The sequence below is a fragment of the Lontra canadensis genome, unplaced genomic scaffold (genome assembly GCF_010015895.1).
Source record: "Lontra canadensis isolate GAN:19392208 unplaced genomic scaffold, GSC_riverotter_1.0 scaffold1, whole genome shotgun sequence".
Lineage (NCBI taxonomy): Eukaryota > Metazoa > Chordata > Mammalia > Carnivora > Mustelidae > Lontra > Lontra canadensis.
The window spans coordinates 103,461,202-103,479,840 of NW_022630995.1; the positions used below are offsets into that span (position 1 = coordinate 103,461,202).

At 39.7% G+C, this 18,639-nt stretch overlaps 1 protein-coding gene across 2 annotated transcripts in view; it reads left to right on the forward strand.

The window, feature by feature from the left end:
• Positions 1–18,639, forward strand: part of MANBA (mannosidase beta) — a 121,067-nt gene that overhangs the window by 38,783 nt on the left and 63,645 nt on the right. For both annotated transcript variants that reach the window (XM_032860840.1, XM_032860849.1), the window contains exons 6-7: positions 5,185–5,360; positions 6,467–6,577. In XM_032860840.1, the coding sequence (XP_032716731.1) occupies positions 5,185–5,360; positions 6,467–6,577 (287 nt within the window). The remainder of the gene's footprint in view (positions 1–5,184; positions 5,361–6,466; positions 6,578–18,639) is intronic.

Genomic DNA, 18,639 nt, shown 5'->3' on the forward strand with positions numbered 1-18,639 from the left:
ACCACTTAATACCAGGAAAATTATTGATGATTTAAGACTCTGTATGCGCTTTTGGAAACTAAATTACTTAAAATCTCCATGACTTCTGGAAGGAAGTGTTGTATTCCATTTGGAAGAAGAGGAGGGGGCAAAAATACATTGGTATAGTGCCTCTGCTGATGACATGATAGACTTGCAGGGGAACACCTGCAGATAAACACTTGCAAGTGTTCATATTGGGTTTTTGAATTCCGCAACCTTAATTTTTTCGGTTGTCAGCTCCCAAGGAGGTTAACTGGATGAGCCCCAGAGGACTGCTGATTTACTTTAGCACTTTTCCCTGTTAGAAGCAATAGAAACTTCCAGTAGCCTTTGGGAACTGTATTATTTGTCTTCCTGGCAGAGGCTCTTACAAGCAGAGCCGTCCTATTTTTCACCAAAGAGGAAGTGATAGGAAACATCCAAGGGGTCGGCTTGAACTTGGGTGGTTATTAGTAGGGTAGAACTAAAATCTTTACTTAGAAATTAAAGAAAAGGGGATTTCAGTTCAATCTGAAGACTTCATAATAGCCAAGGCTAGCAAAAAAGGAAGGCTATTTTGTGAGACAGAGGGTTTTTTCATTACAGATATTAGAGGGATTAGAATAGCCTTTTTAGGGAAATATTTTAAGGATGGAGATTAGTAAACATTTTCTGTAAAGGGTCAGATAGTAATAAACATTTTAGGTTTTGGGGGCCATTTGGCCTTTGTTGCAGCTGTTCAAACTTAGCCATTGTTGTGCAAAGGCAATCAAAGACAACACGTACACAAGTGAGCGTGGTTGGTGTAGCAGGCTTGGCCTGCAATAACAAAATGCCATAGGCTGGGTGGCTTCCACAACAGGCATGGATTTCTTACAGGGAGGGCTCAGATGGAGGTGCTGGCTGATGGGTTTGTACTGATGGTTTTCTTCCCGGTTTGCATGCGGTGGTGGTGGTGGAGAGAAAGAGAAACAAACAGAAGCAGATGGAAATAGAAAGAGATGAAGGGAGGGAGGGGTCTTATCTTTCTCTGATAAGACCACAGACCTATCAGATTGGGCCTCACCCTTTGACCTCACTTAACTTAATTATCTCCTGAAGACCTTATCTCCAGATACAATCGAGTTGGGGAGTTAGGGCTTCCACAGGCGCATTTTGGAGAGGTGGAGGGGGGACACAATTCAGTTCATAGCAGCTGTGTTCCAATAAAGTTTTATTTATAAAAGGAGGTGGGTCGGATTTGGCCCAAAGACCAGTTGTTTGTCAGCCTTTGGTCTAGAAGGAAATAAACACTTAACAGAAAGTAGACTAGATGATCTGTCAACCTCTAGTTTAAAAGTTTTATGACTCTGTGCTATTGTGGTTAAAGACTCAGCCAAAAGCTATATTTGATGTCTATCATCACTCGATATCATTAAGATAAATACTCCCCTATATAATTAAACTGTAAAATTCTGTAAAAATTCTAAGTACCAGTAAGATGTAGTATGGGGGGACATTATTTGGTTACGATTGGCATAACTTAGAGGTTAAGTGTACAGTCTCTAGCTTCAGACTGTCATGGTTCATGTCCAAACTCTGCAACTTACTAGCTGTGTGACCTTGGACAAGTTACTTAACTCCTCCATATTTCAGTTTTCTTATCTAGACAATGATGGTGATAATAGAATTTACCTTATAGAAATGTTGTAATGCTTAAATAAGTTAATACATGTTGAAAGCATAAAGCACTGCCTAGCTCACAGGAAGTTCTTGGTAAATATTATCTATTATTATTTCTTGAAGTAAGAGATAGTAAAGGAAGCCAGAGGGAACATGATAGGGAGCTAAAGATCATGTAGCTGTCAAAGATTTAGGGATGTTTTGAAAATAAATACCTTTGGATCAGACTGTAGTGTGTGCTTCTGTTTAAAAACAATAAAAATGCTGGAAAGGGAAATTGAGAGACTTAGTATATACTTGGTAGGAAGAAAGTATCTTGAACAAACAAATGTGGTTTTCTTGATATAGTTTACTATATCTTAGAAAAACTTGCAGGCTATGGGGTGGGTAAACTCCAGAATTGGCTGGATCAGAACAAATTAATTCAGAGCTCATTGACAAGTGTTCCTAAGAATGGATCATTTAAGGGGCACCTGGCTGGCTCAGTTGGTTAAGTGTCTGCCTTTGGCTCAGGTCATGATCTTGGGGTCCTGGGACCAAGCCCCTTGTCCAGCGCCCTGCTTAGCAGGGCATGTGCTTCTCCCTTTGCCCACTCCCCTTGTGCTCGCTCGCTCTCTCAAATAAATAAATAAAATCTTAAAAAAAAAAAGAATGGATCATTTAAGAAATAAAATAGTTCTTAAGTCCAGGATTAGTTTTACTTCCGAGTGCATCCAGTGCATCTCTACTTTTGCTTGATGTGGGATGCAGATGATGAGACGTGCTACGATCATCTTTACAGTAGGTCTGGTTGTGGCTCTGCATTTGTAAGGAATGCCAGTTATAAAGTCTTGGCTCATTGATCAGCATATATACTTTTCCTTCATTTGCAGCAAAACCGTGATTACCAGTCCCCTCCTTATTTGTAGAAGGGTCTTTAAGATCTTTCTCAGCTGATAACCTTCTCCCATCTCTTTTTCACAGAGGAAAATAGAAGCCACTCAGCAGGAAATTCCTGTTTCTTGCCATAGATCATACAAAGCTAAGTGCATCTGCACCAGGCACTGTCCTTTCTGTGGCAGTAAGGAATGAGAACTTTCACTGGTGGCTCTCACTTTCTGCCTATGTAGCCTTTTGGGTACTCCAACCCTGGTTTCTCCTGTGTAACTTAAAAAATATGAGTCAGCTTTTCCGCTCTGCTCTTGCCTAAAGCCTCCTTTGGCATACTGTCTTATTTTAAAACCAAAACCAAACCCAGATTCTATTCTGGAGACTAAGCGATGTAAGTTGAACGGGTGATGGAGGAACGGGTTATATCGCACATAGTATAAATCCTCTTGAAGCATTCTATGTCATTCACAAGACTCCACTCCTGAAGCGTTGTTCCTTAGGCAGCTGTCTCATCTTTCTTTTCTCCCCATGACCTTCCTCTTCAGGCTTGCTCCCTTGTCTTCCTCTCCATTCCAAGATTTTCCACGTGGCACCTTCTATTCCTTTTACATAGATAGAAATTTCATGTCTCTCTGCTTTTCCTGTTTTTATCCTGCTATGTCATTATGATGGGGCCCTCTGTAATTTTTTACAATGCAGATCTGATCATGTTTTCCTTTTTTTTTTTTGAATATTTTATTTATTTATTTAACAGAGAGAGAGAGAGAGAGAGAGAGAGAGAGAGAGAGAGATCACAAGTAGGCAGAGAGGCAGGCAGAGAGAGAGGGGGAAGCAGGCTCCCCGCTGAGCAGAGAGCCTGATGTAGGGCTCGATCCCAGGACCCTGAGACCATGACCTGAGCTGAAGGCAGAGGCTTTAACCCACTGAGCCACCCAGGTGTCCCTTTTTTTTTTTTTTTTTTAAGATTTGTTTATTTGAAAGAGAGAGAGCATGAGAAGGGGGAGGGTTAGAGGGAGAAACAGACTCCCTGCTAAGTAGGGAGCCCTACATGGAGCTGGATCTTGGGATCCTGGATCATGACCTGAGCCGAAGGCAGAGGCTTAACTGACTAAGCCACCCAGGCACCCGGTGTTTTCATTTTTGTTGAAAAATCTCCAGTGCTCCTCACTGATCTAGGGTAAAGTCTCTGATCTCCTCACATGAGCCAGGATGAACTGGACTGTGCTTACGTCTTCTGTAAGGATCTTTCTTACCAGTTTGATTATTGCTCAAGTTTTTGTTAAAAGCATTGATCTCCTCACTTACGACTCTTCACCCTTGGTTTTCATCGTGCCTAGAATACTTCTCATCTGCCTCTGAACTTAGCTAAAGCATCCTTCTGGGCTCAGCTAGCTACTGCTTTTTCATAAAGGCCTTCCCTCACCCTCTGTAAGTTAAGTGACCTCCCTTCCTGTGAATGTTTTTTCAGAACAACTTCATATTTCTCCCATCCTGGTATTATTTCACTTTTGTACTTGGCTATATATCCTGTTACACTCTAAACTCACATGGTCAGGGGCCATGTTTATCCTGGTCATCATGTAGTTCCTATCACTTAGCAAAAAGTACATGGCACATAGAATGTTCTCAGTAAATATTTATTGGTTAAATAATCTACATTTAAAATAACAGTTGACCGTTGAACAACATGGGGATTAAGGGCACTAACTTCCTGTGCAGTTGAAAATTCACATATACTTTTTTTTGTTGTTGTTAAGTTATCTCTACACCTACATGCAAGCTCTACCAACTGACCCAGCCAGGAGTCCCATTGGCTCCCCCAAAACTTCACTACTAATAACCTCTGTTGACCAGAAGCCTTACAAATAACATACAGAGTCGACTAACACATATTTTGTATATGTATTATATACTATACTCTTACAATAATACTTAACTTTTTCTTATATATTTCTTTTGGCATTTCTAAGCTATGTAGTTCAATAATGAGTTTTTTCAAATTGTCACAAATCTCCAAAAAATTTTCCAATATATTTTTTTTAAAAAATCATATATGTGAATCCATGCAGTTCAAATCCATGTCGTTCAAGGGTCAACTGTATATCTCTCTTTTTTCACATTTGATTAAATCTATTACATCTAAGTTTATACCTTATTATATGACCTGAGAACTTTATATTTTTACTTTGCTTTATAAAAAGGAATTGAACATATATCAATCTTAGAAAATTTATATTTTCATTTGTGATATTCTATGCATGCCCTATTTAATAACCTTTTTAGGTAGAAGTATATATAAAATATATACTTTTGATTATTCTTCTTCAGAATGAATGGATTAAAAAGACACAAGAAACCCAAAATGAATGATTAAAATCTAAAGATTAAATGAGAATTTCCACTGGACTTTTTGTCATGACAGGATCTGTGGAGTGCTTATTAGTTTAGAAGCTGCTTCAGTTTTTTCTTCAATGAATCCTAAGGAGTGCAGCAATAATGCTTAGCATATTTCATTCATATATGTGTGTGTGTGTGTGTATGTATATATATGTATATGTGTGTGTGTGTGTGTGTGTGTGTATATATATATATATATATATATATATATATATATAAAATGTTTCTTTTTTCTTTTTTTCCTCTGTGCCTTAGATAACCATACCCAGGGGTGGAATCTTGAAATAGAGTCTTCTTTTGATGTTGTCAGCTCAAAGCCAATTTCTGGTCAAGTGATGGTGGCCATCCCTGAACTGCAAACACAGCAGACATACAGCATTGAACTTCAACCTGGGAAAAGAATTGTTGAGCTGTTTGTGAAAATTAATAAGGTGAATGATGGTACTTCCTCAGAACCGCTAGATGAAAAGCAATACTATTCAAAAGAAATGGCTAGAGCGCCTGGGTGGCTCAGTGGGTTAAGCCGCTGCCTTCGGCTCAGGTCATGATCTCAGGGTCCTGGGATCGAGTCCCGCATCTCTGCTCGGCAGGAACCCTGCTTCCCTTTCTCTCTGCCTGCCTCTCTGTCTACTTGTGATCTCTCTCTGTCAAATAAATAAAATCTTAAAAAAAAAAAAAAAAAGAAATGGCTAGAAAGGGACTGAGAATGAAAGAAAAAATGTACTTTTCCACTTTCTTCACTTTTAACCTCTCATATATTTTGTGTGTGTTACGACCTAAGGAATGATATTCCCAAATTTTAAGATTAAGAAAATGGAGAATATGTGATTTGACATCCTTTTCTCTCAAGAAGTCAGGTGTATTGTATCTTAATTTTTCTGCACTGTTTGTAGTATCCTAAGTCCAAAATACATTCTAAGCATTACATTTAAATGCAGTGATTATATTTGTATAATTCTGTATAATTTCTGTATAATTTCAATGATTATTAAATACAGTAAATTATTTTGAATATTGATGCTTATTTTACATGCAGAATTCTGATTCTGAACTCATGATCTTTCATGGGTAGAAGTTGGCTGGATTTTCCCTTGTCTCTCTTTTTTATTCCTCTTATTGATCATTGTGAACTGAACAGGATGGTGTAAAGCAACATTGTGACTATTCGGATAAAGTGAGAACCCCAAACAAATTCTAGTTCTGGGCTTGGAAGAAGAGTCAACCTCAACATCCAATTCTAACTGTTAAGAATACAGAGAAATGTATGCTTCAGTGTTAGAAATGGAGATAATTGTTTTTCTGAAAAATCCATGTTATTCTGTTCTTTCCTTTCCCTTTTGGTATATTAATCCATGCTAAAATACCTAACATGTTGATTTTTAAATATTACTATGGATTGGTGTAATTTGGCATAATATAGAGCATAGAATTTCTGTGCTTGACTCTATGAGACATTGATGTCATGCTCTTAATCACTATTTATTTTGTTAAAAATAAGTCATAGATACTTAGAATGACTTACATTGTTTCTTCAAAGAATGTTACCATAGAAACTTGGTGGCCTCATGGACATGGAAACCAGACGGGATACAACATGACAATTCTTTTTAAACTGGATGGAGGCTTAAGTATTGAAAAATCAGCTAAGGTAAGCTAATACTTTAAAATACTTTGTGAAGAAAAAGTATATTTCTTGTTAAAATAGCAAAACATCTTTGTAGGAAAAGAAGAAACCAGCAAAACTCCTGTAACTTAATCACACAGAGACAGTCCCTAGTAATAGTTATATGCATTCCAAAGCTTCTCTGTGTGCATATGTGTGTATATTTATATTTGTAAATGAATCAGACTTTACATATTATTTTATTTATAAATATTCTCCTACTGTGTTTTTAAATTCTACGTTCTATCAAATTAGCACATATATATAATTTTAAAGCTCTGATACTACCAGAAGGGAATAGGGTACCTCGACCACTGCTTCCTGTTCCTATTTTCTGTTCCTCGGAATCAATCATTTTTAACTTTACCTCTTCATTTTCCCAAATAACCTGCTTCTACTGGTGCTTTCTAATTTTTCAGTTTGATGTATTACCTATTGACTTCAAACCTAGAAGATAAGGATATAGCTCTCTTACATGATTCTCTCTGTTGACCTCTGCTTGGTCCCCAGTGTACGTATTTTGCCTCCCTCTGCCAGTCCAGGGTTGTCAAATGGTCGTTTTTGTTAACTTGGTATTCAGCGTTTACATTATTATATTATGAATATACTGTTCAAAGCTGAATTGCATGGCATGCTAAAATCATACTTCCTTTCCTTTGCAACTTTCTCTTTTCCTTAAACTTAATAATTGCCTCATGTTACTACTTGCTTTTTTTTTTTTTATCTTTTATCTTCCTCAAAATCATATACAAACTCTCTGACGTTCTTGAAATAACTTTTAAATTTAATCAGCTCACTAGGTGCTCTATCCATTGTTTATTGTTATTTTCATTTTTGTTCTCTCTAAAAACTCTGTCTTCCATACCCATTTCTTCATCTCCCTGATCTTGCTTGGCTACTCTCTAGACCTTCTACTTAACTGTTGTCCTAGAACTTCCTTTTATTATTATTTTTAGAATTTTATTTATTTGTCCTCTAGGAATTCTAGGTATTCTCTTCATCTTTCTTCTGGATTAAACATGGAGCCGTGTTTCTCTCTTTTTTTAAATTTGACTTTCCACAGCTACTGATACACTATAGATTTCTGAGAAAGGCTGTGTAGGAAATAACATTTTTGAGAACTTTTTGAACATGCAAATACATAAAGGCTGTCTTCACAGTTATTTGATAGTTTGGCTAGGTATGGAAGTCTAGGTTGGAAATAATTCTCCTTCAGAATCTTGAAGACATTGCTTCATTATCTTTCAGCTTTTACTATTTTTGTTTTGAAATTACATTCTAATTTTTGTTTTCTTGTATAAGACTATTTTTGTTGGCTTCTGGAAGCTTTTAGGATTTCTTTATCTCTGATAATCTAAATTTAAAAATTTGAAAATGAGTAGATTTTTGTTGTTGTTCTTTTGCTAGTTATCCTTGTGGGTTCTTCGAATCTAGAAATCAATCTGTAAATTTTCTTGTATTATATCTTTTATAATTTTTCATTCATTATCTTTGTTTTATTTTTTTGGTATAACTGTTAATCAGATATTAGACCTCCTGAACTGAGCAGTATTCCTAGATTTTCTTTTCTGTATTCTGTCTTATCTTTTTATTTTGTCTTCTGGTAGATTTAGTTGAGTTTATCTTCAGTTTTTATTCTTATTTTTATTTTTAAAAGATTTTATTTATTTATTTGACAGAGAGAGAACACAAGCAGGGAGAGTAGAAGAGGGAAAAGCAGGCTCCCCCCTGAGCAGGGAACCTGGTGTGGGACTTGATCCCAGGACCCCAAGATCATAACCTGAGCTAAAGGTAGTTGCTTTATCAACTGAGCCACCCAGGTGCCCCTTATCTTCAGTTTTTAAAATTAGATACTTTATTTTTGTTGTCACTTAAAAAAATTTCTAAAAAGTTAGTTATTTATTTATAAAGATTTTATTTATTCATTTGATAGACAGAGATCACAAGTAGGCAGAGAAGCAGGTAGAGAGAGAGAGGGAGAAACAGGCTCCCCACTGAGCAGAGAGCCCGATGTGGGGCTCGATCCCAGGACCCTGAGATTATGACCTGAGCCGAAGGCAGAGGCTTTAATCCACTGAGCCACCCAGTTGCCCCTAAAAAGTTTATTATTTTATTAATCTTTTAAAGGATCTATTTTATTAATCTTTTAAAGGATCAATTAAAAAAATTTTTTTAAAGATTTTATTTATTTATTTGACAGACAGAGATCACAAGTAGGCAGAGAGGCAGGCAGAGAGAGAGAGGCAGAGGCAGGCTCCCCACGGAGCAGAGAGCCCCATGTGGGGCTCGATCCCAGGACCCTGGGATCATGACCTGAGCTGAAGGCAGAGGCTTAACCCACTGAGCCACCCAGGCGCCCCAATTTTAAAAATTTTTAAAAAAGATTTTTATTTATTTGAGAGAGTGCTCTCTTACGCAGGAGGGTACAAGCGGGGGTGGGCAGGAGAGGCAGAAGCAGAATCCCTGCTGAGCAGGGAGCCTGATGGGGGGCTCAATCCCAGGACCCTAAGATCATGACCTGGGCTGAAGGCAGATGCTTAACCAACTAAGCCACCCAGGCACCCCTTATTTATTTATTTTTTTTAAGTAATCTCCACACACAGTGTGGAGCTCACACTTAAAACCCCAAGATCAAAAGTCGCATGCTCTAACAACTGAGCCAGCGAGACTGTCCACGTAAGTCCTATAGGAGCTTCAATATTCATTATTCAGGTGGAAGCCCAGCTTTATCATGTGGTGATACCCACATGTCTGTAGTTACAGATCTTGTGTGTGTGTGTGTGTGTGTGTGTGTGTGTGTGTGTATGTGTATTTGCCAGTGAAGACATTCTCTACTCTCTCGCCTGGGAAATATAAGACTGGTTGTTACCATTCAGGGAGTCTAGTGGCAGAAGGGGACTCAATTTCTGACATGGAGCTACAGTTTCATCTGTTCCCCCTTTCACATTGTGCTTTGTATGCTCAAGTCTCTCTGGTTCTGAAAGGCAAAACAATAGGTGAGCCTCAGGATCCCTTTTCCCAAAGCAATGTACTTGAGTTCTGCTTTTAGAATTAAAACATCTTACATAGGTCATTGTACATAAAACTGCCTTTTCATGTCATTTAAAAAATTCTAAAGTAGAGTCAAGATTGAAACTGGAGCTATCTAGAAAGGACAATGAGGGACAAAATCCCTGTACTCAAAAGTATTGCTCTCAAAGTACCTCTAGAAAAATCTCATCCCTTGCCTCCATCTGTCAGGGACCATTATTAAAAAAAGAATACAGGGCACCTCATGGCTCACTCAGTAAAACGTCTGCCTTCAGCTCAGATCATGATCCCGGGTTTCTGGGATCGGGTCCCACATTGGGCTCCCTGCTCAGCAAGGAGCCTGCTTCTCCCTCTGCCTCTCTCTCTCTGTCTTTCATGAATAAATGAGTAAAATCTTTGAAAAAATTAACCATGATACCTTTATCACATCCATCTAGATTAATAAGAATTCTTTAAAAAAAAATTAAAAAATTAAAAATACAATAAAAATGTTTCCTCCTGAGGGCATAACCATCTTTTTTGTCCCTAAATCTGTGAATAAACCTTGTGGTAACCTTAACTAGAGGATGGTGAAAGGAAAATTTGTCTTTAGTCTAAAGAAATGACTAGGTTCTGCCTGGTTTGGGGCACAGCACTAAGGATTGGAAAGAACTACACTTTGGAATTTATTAGCTATAGGCTATTTATTTAGTCTTCCTTTTTTTTTTTTTTTAAAGATTTTATTTATTTATTTGACAGACAGAGATCACAAGTAGGCAGAGAGGCAGACAGAGAGAGAGGAAAGGAAGCAGGGTCCCTGCTGAGCAGAGAGCCCAATGCGGGGCTCGATCCCAGGACCATGGGATCACGACCTGAACTGAAGGCAGAGGCTTTAACCCACTGAGCCACCCAGGCGCCCCCTTATTTAGTCTTTCAGGTGTCATTTCTGTATAGTAAAATGGGACAGTAAAAATGACATAACCTGATCTGGCTTGTAATAGTGTACAGTAAGTAGTAGCAGTCTTAATCCCCTTCATAGGTCTCCTCCTTCCCCCAACATCAAGCTTTGGTGTTTGTAGTTGGCTGGGGTTATACTCTGGCATCATCTCTCACATTTGGTGTTACCTGTTCTTTGGGCCAGACACCATGGAAATGTACCCTTTAGAAGATCATTATTTGCTTTTCTTTGTTTAATCATGCTCTGTATTTTCTGAGACATTGTGAGTGTTTGTGAATGTGTGTGTGTGTCCACAGTGTATTTAGGGAGAATATCCTAGAGCTGTCTAAAGGGCCAAAACATTCACTCTTACTCTAACTCTCTTGGTACAAGATGTCTGCTCTCTCACATGTTGAGTTTTGTGTTATTTTGATGAAACGAAGAGGAACTTACGTATTTTTCTGTTTGTGGGAAATAATTATTTTCATTCTGGCTAGCATGGTTGCATTATTGTTTATTACATTTAAAGTTGCCATTTTTTGAATTGGCCAGCAAGGGGAGTGAAAGCTGTATTTTCCCATGCCTTGTGTTAATGTGTGTCTCTGAAGTGTACCCTTTGGCTGTGGTGACTATAGGTTTTTTTTTTTTTTTTAAATTTAATTTTACTTTTTCAGTGTTCCAAGATTCATTGTTTATGTACCACACCCAGTGCTCCATGCAATACGTGCCCTCCTTAATACCCATGACCAGGCTTACCCATCCCCCACTCCCTCCCCTCCAAAACCCTGGTTTGTTTCTCAGAGTTCACAGTCTTTCATCCTTCATCTCCCACTCCGATTTCCCCCAATTCTCTTTTCCTTTCCTTCTCCTAATGTCCTCCATGTTATTCCTTATGTTCCACAAGTAAATGAAACCATATGATAATTTACTTTCTCTGCTTGACTTTTTTCACTCAGCATAATCGCCTCCAGTGCCATCCATGTTGATACAGAAGCTGGGTATTCATTCTTTCTGATGGAGGTATAATACTCCATTGTATATATGGACCACGTGTTTTTTTTTTTTTTTTAAAGATTTTATTTATTTATTTGACAGAAATCACAAGTAGGCAGAGAGGCAGGCAGAGAGGAGAAAGCAGGCTCCTCACGGAGCAGAGAGCCCGATGTGGGGCTCGATCCCAGGACCCCGGGATCATGACCTGAGCTGAAGGCAGAGGCTTTAACCCTCTGAGCCACCCAGGCGCCCCTGGACCATGTTTTCTTTATCCATTCGTCTGTTGAAGGGCATCTTGGTTCTTTCCACAATTTGGCGATTGTGGCCATTGCTGCTATGAACATTGGGGTAGAGATGGCCCTTCTTTTCACTACATCTGTATCTTTGGGGTAAATACCCAGTAGTGCAAATGCAGGGTCATGGGGTAGCTCTATTTTTAATTTCTTAAGGAATCTCCACACTGTTTTCCAAAGTGGCTACCCCAACTTGCTTTCCCACCAACCATTTAAGAGGGTTCCCCTTTCCCTACATCCTCTCCAACACTTTTTGTTCACTCTCTTGTTAATTTTGGCCATTCTGACTGGTGTAAGGTGGTATCTCAATGTGGTTTTGATTTGAATTTCCCTGATGGCTAATGATGATGAACATTTTTTCATGTGTCTGCTAGCCATTTGTATGTCTTCTTTGGAGAAGTGTCTGTTCCATGGAGGAATCGAGGAAGGAATGACCAAAGAGGTAGAGGCAAGCCAGTTGAGTGGGGAGTCACAGAAGCCAGAGGAAGAGGGTATTTTAAAAAGCAGAAAATGTTCAGAGTGTCAAAAGCTGCAAGGAACTCAAGGAGTGAGAAAGAGCCTTAGGTTTGGTAACAAGTAGATGACTGTTGGACTCAACCAGGAGGAGTCAGATTGCAGTAGGTGGAGAAGTGCCTGAAGGTGAGGAAGTGGAGACAGTGAGAGTAGATGACTCTGAGAAATGTTTGATGGGAACCACCCCTGAGCCAAGTGGGAATGGTGGCTAGTTGGGGTCAGAAGACTGGCTACATGTAGGGGACTGTGCAAATAGGTAAATATATCGAACTACCAAGATCCAGCTTTTTCATGGATGGTGGTAGGTAGTATACATATAGAAAAGAGAAAAGCTAGAATGTATTGGCATGAGTCCAGTGGAGTTGGAGTAGTGTGAACTCATGATTTTCAGCATATGTAGATAAAAATAGAACTATACAAATCTAAATGCATGTGTGTATTGTGTATATTTACAGATAGACAGCCAGACACACACACACACACACACACACACACACACACACACACACACACACACATTTCCTAGCTCTTTTCAGGCCTTCCCAGAGATCTCGAGAATAATGGCACTCTAGTAACAATGGACAGAGCTGAGAGCCTGATGTGGGACTTGATCCCAGGACCCTGGAATCCTGACCTGAGCCAAAGGCAGACGCTTAACCGACTGAGCCACCCAGGATCCTCTAGATCTTGGTCTTTGAATAATATTGTCTACTGAAGAGGATCAGGGCTCTTCAGAGAGATGATGGATGCTGAAGCTAGAGCTTAGAATGTCTTGCTGCATTAGAAAGTAAGAAGGTACTCAAGAATGGTCAGGTAAGTCAGCGTACCTGGGTGGCTCAGCTGGTTAAGCATCAGACTCTTGATTTCAGCTCAGGTCATGATCTCAGGGTTGTGAGATCAAGCCCCATGTTGGGGCTGCATGCTCAGTGGGGAGTCTGTTTAAGATTCTCTTTCTTTCCCACCCCCCATGTGTGCACTCTCTCTCTCTCTCAAATAAATAAATAGAATCTTAAAAAAAAAAGAAGGATGGAATAAGTCAAAAGGACACTGGAACTGTTTAATGTGCTCCCACTGGCCAAATCTGAGAAACTTGAGCATTAAAATAAAAAGTGGTAGTAAAAAATTATAACCCATTTAACAAGTAAATGAGAGGAAGGAAAGATCCCTAAAGTGGAATATCAACTGATAAATGTAGAAGGAATAATGGAACTAGAATAATAATCATTTGAAACTACTGTAGTTATAAGTAATTCAGGTAAGAAATATGAATGGATGCTAAAACTGAGGGTAAAAATGGCATGAAATAATGAGATATTTATATAGCCTCAAAGCATCTCTCAACAAAATATTTATAATTATAATGGAGAAAAAAACACAGTGGGGAAATCTAGCAGACACTGTCTTGATTAAGTGGTTAAGTTTATCACCACCAACATGACAAAGTGACATGGTGTCCACCCAACAAGCCAGAAAGAGGAATATGGCATCACTTCTGTGACAGTCCAGTCAAAGCAGATAACCTGGATCTAATCCTGAGGTAGCAGCATCAGGCAATCTCAAATTGAGCTCCATGAGCTAAAACCTTCAAATGTACTCAGTCTACTGTAATCTTAAAAAATGTCAAGGAAGATTAGGGAACTATTCCACATTTAAAGAGACTACAGAGATGTCACACCTAAGTGCAGTGCCTGATCTTTTCCTATAAACAATGTCAGTGGGACAACTGACAAAACTTGAGTGGGGTCCCTGGGTGGAGGGTACTTGTACTACCTTTGTACTGCCTTTGCAACTTTTCTGTAAGTTCAAATGTTGCAACGTAAGAAGGAACACCATTAAGAGAATGAAGAGCAATGACAACAAAATCCTGACTGGAAAGAGCCAGAGACAGGGCAAGACTGAAAACAGTTCAAAACCAGAGAGGTGGTTCAGGGGCAAGATCTCTGATAAGGTAGGGGAGGATGACATCGCCACACTAGTGAATGGATTCGGTAGGGGAGGAGGGGCTCTGTTTTCTTCCATAGGGGTTAAAGATAAAATAACATATGTAGAGGAAAGGATGGAGCTTAAGGATGGAAGTAAGTTTGAAGATCCCTAGGACCACTTAAGGTATAGTTTCTTTCTGTGGGAATTGCCAAGCTCTTCTTTTAGCAGAGTCTTAAGAGGAAAAGTGAACCTTAGCAAGAAGTTTAGGGAGTTCTGCTCAGGTAACTGTTTCTTCTCCTGGGCACTAGGATATAATGTCTTGTTGAGAGGAATGGGGGACAAGTGAGAAATTTGAGAAAGTGAAGTCTTGAGATAGCTGCTATAGAGAAAAAGCTAGAAGGGGTTAAGGCAACATGACAGGATTCTGGGACGAGAATTGAGGGCCCATGTGAGGCTGAGAATGGAATCTCTTTATCTGAGAGTTGGCATCCTTCACTTTGGATAAAGTATTGATTTCTGTTTAGGATATGTTAGGGTGGTTTGGTGGTGTTTTACAAGGTGTCTTGGTGTGTGGTATGGTTTGAAATTGTTTTCTGGACCCTCCACCAACCCTGCTTGTACACATGCTAATGAAATTCCTTGTATTTGAGCAACAGGTTAAAGTTTGAGGTGAGGCTTGGGTCCAAAACTAGGTATCTTTACCTTCTATGGTTTTTGAAATTATTTTATTTCTAGAATGTTCTATGTCATGTAAGAGTCTCAAGGTACTGTTTTAATTAGCCTGTTAAAACCTTACTATAACATTTAAATCAGTGTTGTATTCTGCTCATTAGAAGGCTTAGAAGATAGCCATGAAGGTGATTAAAGAAAAAAGAGGATAAAGGAATAAGGTGATTTACCTCAGAGAGCTGAGGACACGTTTGCTAATTCTTTTTTTTTTTTTTTAAGATTTTATTATTTATTTGACAGAGAGAGAAGTCATAAGTAGGCAGAGAGGCAGACAGAGGGGGATGGGAAGCAGGCTCCCCGCTGAGCAGAGAGCCTGAAGAACGTGGGGCTCGATCCCAGAACCCTGAGATCATGACCTGAGCAGAAGGCAGAGGCTTAACCCATTGAGCCACCCAGGCGCCCCTACATTTGCTAATTCTTTAAGTTGTTATTCATGAAATTTTTCGTTCATCTGTAATAGGAAAGAGTTGGATGAGGAAGTGAATTTAGAGTGGAGCCTGTGACACCAAGGTCACCCATGGGAGTGGCTGTGGTGGTGGTGGCCAAGGTTGTACACCCTAGAATGGGCCACAGAAGAACACCTCAGCATGCGCTCGCAGTGGGAACGTTGAAGAGTATTTATGTCCATTTGTCCGTTAGACTAGGATGGTAGAGGCTGATCAGAGGATCTCTTGCACCTCCCCACAATTCTGATTGCTCAGAGGAGAAAACCGGAATGAAATAAAAATTTGAGCTCTCTGCAAGTTTTAGGAATCATTGTTTGCCTTTGAAATTTAGATTAATGGTATAGACTAATTTCACATTTTGTAAGTGAGAAATAATACCTAATTGACCTTTCCAGGGTGGTTTTTACAGGGAATTCAGTACTTGCCAGCCTTAAATTTCTTCATGTTTTCAGATGGTTTCAGACTTGCCAGTGTTTCAACAAGCAAGGAGTTGGCAGGGGTCTCTAAGTCTAATTTCTTTCGTGGGAATGTGTCAGATTGGGGTTTCTTTTCTTGTCTTGTTAAACTGAAGTCTAGTTGACACACGATGTTCCGTTATTTCCAGGTGTATAATATAGAGTTCAGATAACTCTGTACACTATGCTGTGTTCACAAGTGGAGCTACTCTGTCACCATGTGACACTCTTACAATACCATTGACTATATTCCCTATGCTGTGCCTTTTATGTCCGTGACTTACTCATTCCGTAACTGGAAGCCTGCACCTCCCACTCCCCATCACCCATTTTACCCATCCTCATACCCCCTCCTGTCTGGCAGTGGTCAGTTGGTTCTCTGTTTTTATGGATCTTGGTTTTTTTGGTTTTTTTGGTTTTTTTTTTTTGTGGTTGTTTTTTCTTTTCTGCTCTCACTTGTTTGTTCTGGTTTTTAGATTCCATGTGTAAGTGAAATCATATGGTATTTGTCTTTCTCTGACTTTTTTCACTTAACATAATACCCTCTAGGTTCATCCATGTTGGCAAGTTGGAATTTCTTTTTATTTTCTGTTTATTGTGAAGTATAACACACATACAGAAAAGTCTACAGAATATGTGTGAAATGCTGGATGAGGGATTAGAAAAAGAATTATGTTATAGTTATCCTGATCAAGAAATAGAACAATTGCTAGTACCTCTGAAGCTCCCCCTGCCCCTTTGTGAGCCTCCCTAATCATTGTGCCTTCGTCCTTCCCGAAAATCCACTCTCCTGCCTTCTCACACTAGTGTACTTTTGCCTGTCTTTGACCTTTATGTACATGGAACCACATGGTATGTATTCTTTTGTGTCTGGCCATCTTGGCTCGACATTATACTTGTGGTGTTTAGGTATGTAGTCATATATAGCTGTAGTTTGTTTATACTGTTGTATTATATTTCTTTTTTTTTTAATTTTTTTATTTTTATTTATTGGACAGACGGAGATCACAAGTAGGCGAGAAGCAGGCAGAGAGAGAGGAGGAAGCAGGCTCCCCGCTGAGCAGAGAGCCCGATGCGGGGCTCGATCCCAGGACTTTGGGATCATGACCTGAGCTGAAGGCAGAGGCTTTAACCCACCCAGGCGCCCCTGTTGTGTTATATTTCAATGTACTATACATTCTGCTGTTGAAATTTAGGTAGTTTACAGGTTTGGCTATTCTGAGTAATGCTACTATGAACATTATTACTATTATTATTTTTATGTCATGTTAGTCACCATACAGTCCATCATTAGTTTTTGATGGAATGTTCTGTGATTCATTGTTTGCAAGTAACACCCAGGGCTCCGTGCTATCTGTGCCCTTCTTAATGCCCATCACCAGGGTCACCCCTCCCTGCCACTCCCCGCCCCTCTAAAACCCTGTGAACATTATTGATGATCAGTCAGAGCAATATGTTTGTGCTGGGACGGGAATCACTAGATCACAGGAGACACATAGGTCAGCTTTGAGAGAGCCTGCTGAGCTGCCTTCCAGAGGGCTTAGGTTTCACTTCTACTGCCCATGCTCATGTGCCCCCCAGCACTAGCTGTTGTGTCAGGACTTCTGTTCTCCTCATGGACACCTCCTTATCTTACCTCAGTGGCTCTGGTATCCTGATAGTTCTGTTGTTACCTTGGGCTTGCTCTATGTAAAACTGCTCCTATTTTGAAGCTATCTTATTGTAATCCATCTTGCTTCACTTTTATATCTTTCATGCCTCTCTTCCACTGAGATTAGACATACTCATTTTTTTAAAGATTTTATTTACTTAAGAGAGAGAAAGAAAGACAGCGCATGCAAGCAGGGGGAACAGCGGGCAAAGGGAGAAGCAGGCTCCCCGAAGAGCAGGGAGCCCTGACGTGGGAATCGATCCCAGGGCCCTGTGTCAGGTGCTTAAGCAATCGAGCCACCCACACGCCCAGACATAAGGGTATTTTATTTTTTGTTTACTCAGTCTGTCTCAAGACAGCAGCACAGTTAACTCAGACAAAAAGGCCTTGGAGGGGACGCCTGGGTGGCTCAGTTGGTTGGACGACTGCCTTCGGCTCAGGTCATGATCCCGGGGTCCCGGGATCGAGTCCCACATCGGGCTCCCAGCTCCATGGGGAGTCTGCTTCTCCCTCTGACCTTCTCCTCGCTTATGTTCTCTCTCACTGTCTCTTTCTCAAATAAATAAATAAAATCTTTAAAAAAAAAAAAGGCCTTGGAGAAGTTAGGAATTTGGATGCAGTCCATGCAGCAGAGATGTACTGGGTCTAATAGGAGGGGAAAGGGCTGACTACATTTCTTTGTGAACAGGGAAGAATATCTTGATGACTGAACATTTTTTTTTTGACTGAATGACTGAACATTTTTTTTTTTTTTTAATTTGACAGACAGATCACAAGTAGACAGAGAGGCAGGCAGAGAGAGACAGGAGGAGGAGGCAGGCTCCCCGCTGAGCAGAGAGCCCGATGCGGGACTCGATCCCAGGACCCTGAGATCATGACCTGAGCCGAAGGCAGAGGCTTTAACCACTGAGCCACCCAGGCGCCCCATGAACATTTTTTTTATTGTTGAAAGGAATAACTTTGAGGTACATACTGTAGGTATGAAGGGAGGTCATATGAAGAAAATATAGAAAATTTAAAAATAAATTAAAAAATAAAAGATAGGCATTGGGCTCTTATAAATTCTGTCCAACAAGTCATTTCACAGGGACCATAAAG